Source organism: Delphinus delphis, chromosome 15 (assembly GCF_949987515.2).
Source record: "Delphinus delphis chromosome 15, mDelDel1.2, whole genome shotgun sequence".
NCBI lineage: Eukaryota > Metazoa > Chordata > Mammalia > Artiodactyla > Delphinidae > Delphinus > Delphinus delphis.
In genome coordinates, this window is record NC_082697.1 from 11,381,846 (window position 1) to 11,390,734 (window position 8,889).

The 8,889-nt window shown below is 56.5% G+C and overlaps 1 protein-coding gene across 1 annotated transcript; it reads right to left on the reverse strand.

Moving 5' to 3' along the window:
* Window positions 1-996: 996 nt before the first annotated feature.
* SNAI1 (snail family transcriptional repressor 1) lies at window positions 997-7,450 on the reverse strand. Its single transcript, XM_060032672.1, has 3 exons — window positions 7,348-7,450; window positions 6,076-6,603; window positions 997-1,997 (listed from the first exon to the last, which is right to left on the reverse strand). The coding sequence occupies exons 1-3, from the start codon at window positions 7,427-7,429 to the stop codon at window positions 1,813-1,815; spliced, it is 795 nt and encodes a 264-aa protein (XP_059888655.1). The 5' UTR covers window positions 7,430-7,450; the 3' UTR covers window positions 997-1,812.
* Between the last annotated feature and the right edge of the window lie 1,439 nt (window positions 7,451-8,889).

The window sequence follows — 8,889 nt, forward strand, 5'->3', positions numbered from 1 at the left end:
CGATTGTTAGAGAAGTTTTTTTTTTCTTTTGGGAGGAAAGCTGCAAGTCATTAAGGGCTGCTCCTGGCCTGTGGGTCACCATTTCCTGTTTAGAAGAAAGAATCATCTCTCCTTTGGAACACGAAGCTCCCCCGCCCCCGGCCTGACTCTGGGGCTCTGGGACGCCCGCTCAGCTCCCCGCAGGAAACTGGCACCTTCGGCACCTTTTGTGTTCAAAAAGGACACTCATTTTCTCCTGGCCCCAGGAGGGCTCCAGAGGTGAGGTCACCATGACAGCCTGCCGTGAGTGAATTAGCTCAGCCCGGGACGGGACGCAAGCTGACCGTCTTCCTGTCCTGTCCTGTCCTCGAGCAGGAAGCAGAATGACCCCTACCCTTTGGCCTGGCTTCTCACCCTCCCGACTCCAGCCAGCCAATTTCCTTGCATCAAAGGCCATTTGGTACCCAGAGGCCAGACAGAGGTGTGGGTCTGACAGGGAGGCCGGAGCGGGGCCTGGAGCCCCTGGAAACAGGAAGGACGTCCTCTGTCCCCGTCTTACTCATCGCATTCCACTCCCTCATCTGGGGGCAGCAGCCGCTCCCTCCCCAAAAGACCTGCAGTGCTGGGGAAGGCCCCACAGCAGGCCTAGTTGATAAGACCCAGGGAGCTGGCTTCTCACCCTGTGGGCCTGGTTGGCTTCAAAACGGGAGCACGAGAGAATGAGTAAGGGCCGCAGTGTAGAAACCCGCACACACAGCTCTACTGCTCACTGGCCCACAGGTGTTTCCCAACCTCCGTATTGGACAGGACATCCAGGCTCCGAGGAAAACCCATCTGCACAAACAAGGTCCCTGACAAACCCAGAGGTCCAAAGCCATGTGATGTTTAAGAGGCCAAGATTTGAGGCTGCGTCAGGAGTATCCGAGCTCCACGAATCCCTGCCCCCCTCCTCCCTCCCTAAAGGCCCTTTAAAATACCCACTCCACATAAAACCAAGTAGACTTTTTTATGTATAAATTAACCACTTTATTGAATATCAATAAACCGTACATATAACTATACAAAACGTTTCCTTAGTACAAAATGTCGCTTGCAATATAAATACCAGTGTACCTTTAAAAATGTAAACATCTTCCTCCCGGGCCCACCTGTCGGGCCCCCGAAAATAGTTCCGGGAGACACGTCAGTGGAGCCGAAGCACCCCACTTGGGCCCCGGACAAGTGAAGGCAATTATTCACAGTCCCTTTGGAGACGTTGTTAAATTGCCCGTGAAACAGGTGCCACCATGACAAACAGGAGGCTGAAATAGCTGCCCAGGCCCTGGGGCATCCTGGGGTCTAGATGCTGTCCTTGTGTCAGGGCCCACCCCCGCGAGTGCACCTGGGGGTGGGTGTTTGCATAGTTAAGTTGCACCTTCTGGAGGGGGTGGCCTGAGGGTTCCTGTAGGGGAGGCTGGGGTCCCCTGAGTGGGGTGGGAGCTTCTCATCAGTCTGCTGGCTTTTGTCCTGGAGCTCAAAGCAGCTGTATCCAAACAGCTCTGGATACACAAACCCACGCAGAAAGGCCAACTCCAGAACACTCTGGAGCAGCGGCTGCCAGGAGGGGGTCTCTGCTGCAAGCCACCCTCCCATCAGCTGTCCAAAGAAAGGCCCCCCTCAGAGCCCGGTGGGGCGCTCAGAGCAGAGGACTGGGAAGTGGTCCTCAGAGTCCTGGGGGGCCAACGCAGCCAGAAGGCGGAGCTCAGGAGGGAACTCTGTGGCAGCGAGAAGGATGCTGGGTCCTTCCTTCTGGAGTTGGGGTAGGGCCCGGAGAGGTGCAAGGAGCCTTTAGAGTCAGCGGGGCCCCCCTGAGCAGCCTGACTCTTGGTGCTTGTGGAGCAGGGACATTCGGGAGAAGGTTCTGGAGCACGTCTTGCACTGGTACTTTTTGACATCCGAGTGGGTCTGGAGATGGGCCCGCAGGTTGGAGCGGTCAGCGAAGGCGCGGCTGCAGTGGGGGCAGGAGAAGGGCTTTTCGCCTGGGGAGAGAAGACAGGAGGGAGCTGAGTGAGACTCAGCCACGTGGGAGAACAGCTGACGTCTACTGAAATCCCCACCCACCCCGGGCTCACTCCAACCTTGAGGAACTCCCGCGACCCAGAAAAGCCAGGCCATACAGTGTCCAAAGGCCTGGATTTGGCAGGGAGCGCTGCTGCTTCCCACCGTGTGGCTCTGAGCAAGTCAGCTGGCTTCTCTTGAGCCTCCATTTGCTCATCTGTAAAATGGAGCTGTTCATCCCCCACTCATAGAGGCTGGTAATTGAGAGAAGGTTGAATCAAGTACTTTTCCTGCCCTGCCAGCAGGAAGTGCTCGACAATGATGACAGTGATGGCAACTGTGTTTGCTGAACACTTTGTGCTAGGGACAGTGGAAGCATTTTACATGATCTCATTTAACCCCACCTTTGTCCTGAGTTTAGAGATGGTGAATCTGAGGCACAGGGAATATGCAGCATCTCAGCAAGACCAAGTAGCCTGACTCCAGCGCCCTTGATTTTTTTTTTTTTAAAGAATTTATTATTTATTTATTGGCTGTTTTGGGGTCTTCGTTGCTGCACGTGAGCTTTTCTCTAGTTGCAGCGAGTGGGGGCTACTCTTCGTTGCGGTGCACGGGCTTCTCATTGTGGCGGCTTGTCTTGTTGCGGAGCACGGGCTCTAGGCGCAGGGGCTTCAGTAGTTGTGGCTCGCGGGCTCTAGAGCGCAGGCTCCGTAGTTGTGGCGCACGGGCCTAGTTGCTCCACGGCATATGGGATCTTCCTGGACCAGGGATCGAACCCGTGTCCCCTGCATTGGCAGGCGGACTCCCAACTGCTGCGCCACCAGGGAAGCCCAGCGCCCTTGATTTTAAGCACTACACAGACTGCCCCTCAGTTAAGGGGGCTGTAATGGATGTTCCTTATTAACCCCTGGATTTACTTCCTCTTGGGGACAAAGCTTAAAAGCCAGCCTTAAAGCCCCAGCCCACCCCTATCCCCCAGCAGGTCACTCCTTTATCCTGCTTCCCCATCGACTCGGATCACACTCAGGGTAGTTTCAAGTCTGTTCGTCCCCCAATCAGACTGAGCCCCATGAGGGCAGGATCCCCCCCGCCACCGACACCGAATCCATTCCAAGCTTCCAGCCCAAGGCCCAGAACCCCCATGAGGCTACAGAAACCTTTTACCTTATGACTTATGTTTTTTAAAAAACCCTACCTGTGGCCCTCATTCACCTGCCTGGCCAGGCTGTACTGAGAAGAGTCTTGCACTCGGGGCTGGGTATACAGTGAGAACTCAATAAATGCTTGTACAACAGTAAGTCTTTTTTTATAAAGGTCTCAGAAGAGCCTGACTCCTCAATCACCACCAGAAAACACCATTCACCAACTTTTCATAATTCCTGCCCCAATCAAGAGACTATAACTTACATTCCAGAAACGTCAAATGCTGTGTTTCACTTTTTCCTGGGGCTGCAGCATTTCCCAAATAAAGTCAAAAGGGTAACGCATTACACAAATACTAATCAGGTTCCTACCACAGGCCCGGCACTATTCTGTAATACTGAATAGTCTTTTCCAGAAGAAACTACACTCTCCTATCCTTCCATTCCCAGCCTTATATGCCCCTAGGCCAAGGCCCTCTAGTTAAATCCCAGTGCTGGAATTGAGAGCTGGGAATGAATGAATTCCAGCAGCCTCCTGGGTGCCTGGGGCACTAGCTGAGCAGGGAGGGCAGGGTCTAGAAGTCAGATGCCTGCGGCCCACTGTGGAACCACGTTCATGGGCTCAGTCTCCTGGGGCAGAGAGCGGGGACCTGGCCAGAGGACTGGGGAAGGGACACCTGAGTGACCTGCTCTGCCGTACTGAGCTGCCTCTGCACACCAGGCCGGAAGGGTTTGATGACCGCAGTCTACAAGGTCCAAGGGAACTTCCTCCTCACTCACACACTCCTTTGTGAACTCAGGGCCCACGCTATGCAGGTCCGGAAAAGGGGATGGAGTCCTGTAATCCCCACTGCCCCCTCACCCCCTCGGCCAAGGTGAAGGAGCCCTGGCTCCAGCCCATGGGCTGTGACTTGGGAAAGTGACTTCCTTCTCTATGCCTCAGTTTCCACACCCTGTAAGAGGGGGTTATGATGGCACGTCTCTCTTAGGAATGTTGGTGGATTTACCGCCTTGACCAGGTGAAGGAAGCCCTGAGCATCACGCCTTCCCCCGCCTCCCGCACTGCCAAGTGCTCAGTGAACGTTATCTTTATGTTTCTTATGATTAGACACAAACCTGAACAAAGGGGCAGGCTTGATGGGATGTGAGGGGTGCAGCAGGAGGCAGCAGATCTCCACCCTTCGCGGATTCCCCCTCCCCACCCCAGCCACGTCTTTATGGTGCTCTTGGAGTGTGAAATCGGCACCAGACCAGCGGGACAAAGGCCGCCGAGGGGGGCAGTGTACATGCAATACTCCCTGGATTAACGCGGCCTGACACACTGCGGGCCAGCAGCTGCGGCCTGGAACAGGTGCTGGGCACCGCTGCCCTGTGCACCTGCTCCACTCCCCAGCCCCGCCCCCTGGGCGCACCATTAAGGCACACAATGGGAGTTGATGAGGATGGCACTGGTGCATTTCAACAGGCTTTTTGTGTCTGAGCCATGCCTTTACATTAAAATAATGTCCGAGTGGGAAGGGAAAGAAGCTGGGGGGCCCAGGGGAGCATCTGAGGGCTTCCACTCCCCCCAAATAGAGACCCCATCAGCTGGGCAGGCACCCAGGACAGAGGCCAGGCAATTGGACCCTTCCATGTTAAAATCAGAGCTGTTTGTGCACCAAATAAGAGACATGGGTAGTAGCCACAGTCTGCAAGGTGTGGAGGATGCCCCCCACCCCCGTAGGAGTAACGATGACACCAGTAATGCCTGCAAAATGCCAGGCTTCACAAACCACCTCACTGACCCTCACGGCTCACTCAGAGGTCAGCCACCGGATGAGGAAATGCCAGAACTGAGTCTCCAACCTGGCCAACCTGACCCCCAAAACCAACAGTCATGACCCTTGAACCCTCTTCTCCCTCAACAGACACTCTCCAAAGAGCAGCCCCAAGCAGGGTGGCCTCCATCATTCATGTTCTGAAAAGGTGGAGTGGCTACCTTTTCTGCATTCCCAGAAAGCTAAAGACTAGAACAGGCTCCATTTCATAATTTTCTACACATTCAGTATTGCATTTTTTGAAACACCAAGACATAATTGTGTTTTCTGCCAGCAAACGTGTTCCCGGGTCTGCATGATAGGATTAAGATTATCTATTCAGCAGTGTGAATGGGGGTGGGGAGAGCAGATCTGAGAACCATGATGATATTATAAAGCGATTAAGGAGCCACTGAATCTAGATAGCCCCGTATGAAATGCTATCGTAACCCACCCTATATGATTATATTATAATCGGAGAGGCTCAGAGCGTTAAATCACTTGCTCAAAGACACACAGCATGGAAGCACAGTGAGTACCAGCTATGATGTTTGTGTGTACTGATCATGTACCAAGCACTGTCCCAGGTGATTTCTGCACGCTTTCTTTCATTTGACCAGAGCAAAAACCCCACAAGGTGTTTCTATGCTCATTTCACAGAGGCGGGTACTGAGGCTTAGAGAGGTGAAACAGCAGCCCAAAGTTTGGGAAGATCCCAAAGCAGGAGTCAGAGGCAGGTGGGGAGTCTGACAAACATCCTGTCTGGCTGGGGGGCGGGTGGGGGAAGTGGAGCAGGGTGAGCCCCTTCACACCTGGCCCCAACAGCAAGGTGCTGGTTACACCTTTCCCATACCCAGCTCCAACCCATTTGGCTGAGAACTGAGCCTGCAGAGGGACGTGTAAAATTATCTCCTTAGCCCATCTGCTTAGCTGGTGAATGAACGAATGTTTCTGCCAAACTTTTCGGAGCCAGGCCCCTGAACTCTTGAGCTAGGAGTCAGGAGACTGGGTGGGGGGGTCAGTTTCCACAATCTGAAAGTAACAGCAAGCCCATCTTACAAGAGCTTGTAGCAAAAGCAGTGGGACAGTGAGAAGGGCAGCCAGCCTGCAGGGGTACTCACCAGTGTGGGTCCGGACGTGGCCCTGCAGCAGCCAGGGCCTGGAGAAGGCCTTCCCGCAGGTGCTACAGACGCAAGGCAGCGTGTGGCTTCTGATGTGCATCTTAAGGGCACCCAGGCTGATGTACTCCTTGTTGCAGTATTTGCAGTTGAAGGCCTTGCGAGACTGGGGGTCCTTGGCCACGGAGAGCCCAGCCAGCTGCTTGGGCAACTGGCCCAAGCCTGGGAAGGCAGCATAACCCTCGGCCTCCAGGGAGGAGGCTGAGGTGGAAGAGAAGGACGAAGGAGCCGGTGAGGGTGGGCTGGGGGGCTGGGAGCCTTTCCCGCTGTCCTCGTCAGACAGGGAGGTCAGCTCGATGGCCTTGGGGATCTCCTGGGGCAGAAGAGAGGCCCAGCCAATCGGCTGGGCTTGGGGTGCCAGGAGAGAGTCCCAGATGAGCGTAGGCAGTGAGGCCGTGGGATTGAGGACCTCGGGTGGCGGGATGGCTGCCAGCAGGTGGGCCTGGTCATAGGGCTGTTGAAAAGTGAACTCTGTGAGGAGACAGGGAAAAGCGCAAGGTCAGGGATTAGATCATTCAGTCAGTCAGCAAACATTAGCCTGATGTGGGCCAGGGGCTGAGTGGGGCTGGCACTCAATGCTTAGTAGATGAATAAAAAAGATTCATGACCAGGACAGACAGGTTCCTGCCCTGGCAGAGCCCCCTCCTCAGCCAGGTCACCTGGTTCTCCCACCTCAACCTCCAGATCTTACAGGAAGGACACCCCCTTCCCCAGCTCCAACTCAAGGAGGTCATTCTCAGGTCTCCTTCCTCTTGCGGTGCCCAAGTCCCCAGCCTGAGGCGAGACCCCCAGCTCCCTGGCCCCTAATCTCCCCAGCTGCCGAGGCACCACCCCTGTCCCCCTTCCATACACATCTCTTCTCCCACCCCCTCCCCCAAATCCTGTGGACTCCGGACTCTTTCCAGCCCCTGGCCGGCGTCTATCCAGACACAAGCCGCCTCCTCTCACTTCTGTGCTCTCGGGGCGCCCCGCTTCTCGGCGGCTAATTAGTCCCCTCAGCTAAAGACCACCGGCCTCTAAAAGCCCTCTCCCAATCTCCCGGATCCACCTGCCCCGGCCTATTCACACCCAGACTGTTATCTTTTGACTCGACTTTGGCCCCTCGACTTTGGCCCCTCCATTTTGTCCCCAAGGGCCCTGCCTCTCAAGTGCCCCCCATGCAGCCTTCGCCTGCCTCCCCCAAACTCCCTGGGGTCCGGCACCCCGTCCACTCACCTGGAGAAGAGTCGTGGAGCTCACTGTAATTGGGTCTCCGGCGGGAGCAGGCGGACTTCCTGACGAGGAAAGAGCGCGGCATGGTGGCCGAAGCAGCGGGGGGAGCCGGGTCGTGCTGGGATACCAAGACCCTCCACACGCGAGGCCGTGCAGCTGCGCTGTGAGTGAAGGCTGGCCGCCAACTGCCTTAAGTACGCCAGCCGCGGGTGGGCGGGGGCCGACTACGGCCACGCCCCTTTGTCACCTCCGCGCCAATCGAGGCGCGCCTTCGCCGGAGGCCACGCCCCAAGCAGGTGCGCCGTGCTCTGGCGGGGCTCGCGCCGCGTGGCGCTGGGAGCCGGGAGGGGCCGCTCGGGCTCTGGGCCTCGGGGCTGCACTCGTCACCCGGCTGCGGGCTGCCGGGGGCGGGGCGCCGGGAACCCCGGACTAGGCGGGACCCCCTTCGGGACCCGAGCTCCAGCCAGCTCGACGCGGCACGGTAGCCCGCCTCTGGCGCCCCCTGGCGCCGCGCGCCGCGAGTCTGGACACCTGACGTTCCGATACTGCCACCTCCTCGGGTTTGGGAAGGGGGTGCCTTCGCCCGGAAGGTAACTCGCAAAGAACGTGGGAATGAAAGGGACAATACACAGTTCGGGGACGGGGAAGAGCAATGGACTTCTGCACGTGGTTGCTGACTGTGCAGTGCCACAGCCTTTTTTGCAAAGCAAACGGGCATCATCTAGAAAAATGCATTCGTTCCCTCAGTGTTTACTGAGTGACCACTAACATGCCAGGCACTGTTACCGGAGCTGGGGATACAGCCCTGAACAAAACACTCGGGGTCTCTGCCGAAGGGTAGCTCCCTGTCCGGCGGAGGAGACAGACGAAGCAAACAGACAATTCCAATGCAAAGGGAAGTGTGCTTTGATGGGGGGAGACCACAGGGCACTGTGACAGTCGAGAGGCGGGTCACTTGACAGGGGGTCGGGGGGGGCACTTACCAGAGGAAGTGAAGAAATACCGAAGGGAAAGGCCTGAGGTTAGAATCAGTAACTATTTCAGAGCCACTGAGAGCAGCTCTCAGGGCTGGGGGTGGGGTGGGCAGGGCTGATGGGTCAGATCTGCCTGGCCTCCAGGGCCTGGAGGAGTTTGGACTTTGCCCCAAGGGCACTGGGGAGCCAAGGAAGAATTTTCAGCTGAGGAGGGACCTGTTTAGAATGGTTGAGAAAGAGTACTCTGGGCAGGTGGGAGAAAGAAGTGGGGAAGGGTGAGGCTGAGGTGGTCTCCTCACTTGTCTGGGGTCGTCAATACTGTGTCTAAAGGACCTAAGGCTGGGCTCCAAGGGAGGCACTGACTGGTTCATTGTGGGGTGGGCCCAGGGGAGGGACACTTCATCCTCAGTTCTCCTGTGAGCCCACCAACTTTGAGGGCCATGCCCCGCCTGGAGTGGGGTTGTGGCACGGAAATAAATCCACAGGTCTTGCCCACGGGTTTCCACCTGTGAAGCAAGGACGATGAAAACCTGTAAGTCCCTCCACTCACCACCTAGAATGAGGGCAGGGA

Excerpts from the sequence above, each read along its gene's own strand:
- SNAI1 (XM_060032672.1), bottom strand. The coding sequence starts at position 7,429 with ATGCCGCGCTCTTTCCTCGTCAGGAAGTCCGCCTGCTCCCGCCGGAGA. Across the intron at positions 6,604-7,347 it reads GCTCCACGACTCTTCTCCAG|AGTTCACTTTTCAACAGCCC; the intron begins GTGAGTGGACGG and ends GTCTCCTCACAG. Across the intron at positions 1,998-6,075 it reads CCACGTCCGGACCCACACTG|GCGAAAAGCCCTTCTCCTGC; the intron begins GTGAGTACCCCT and ends TTCTCTCCCCAG.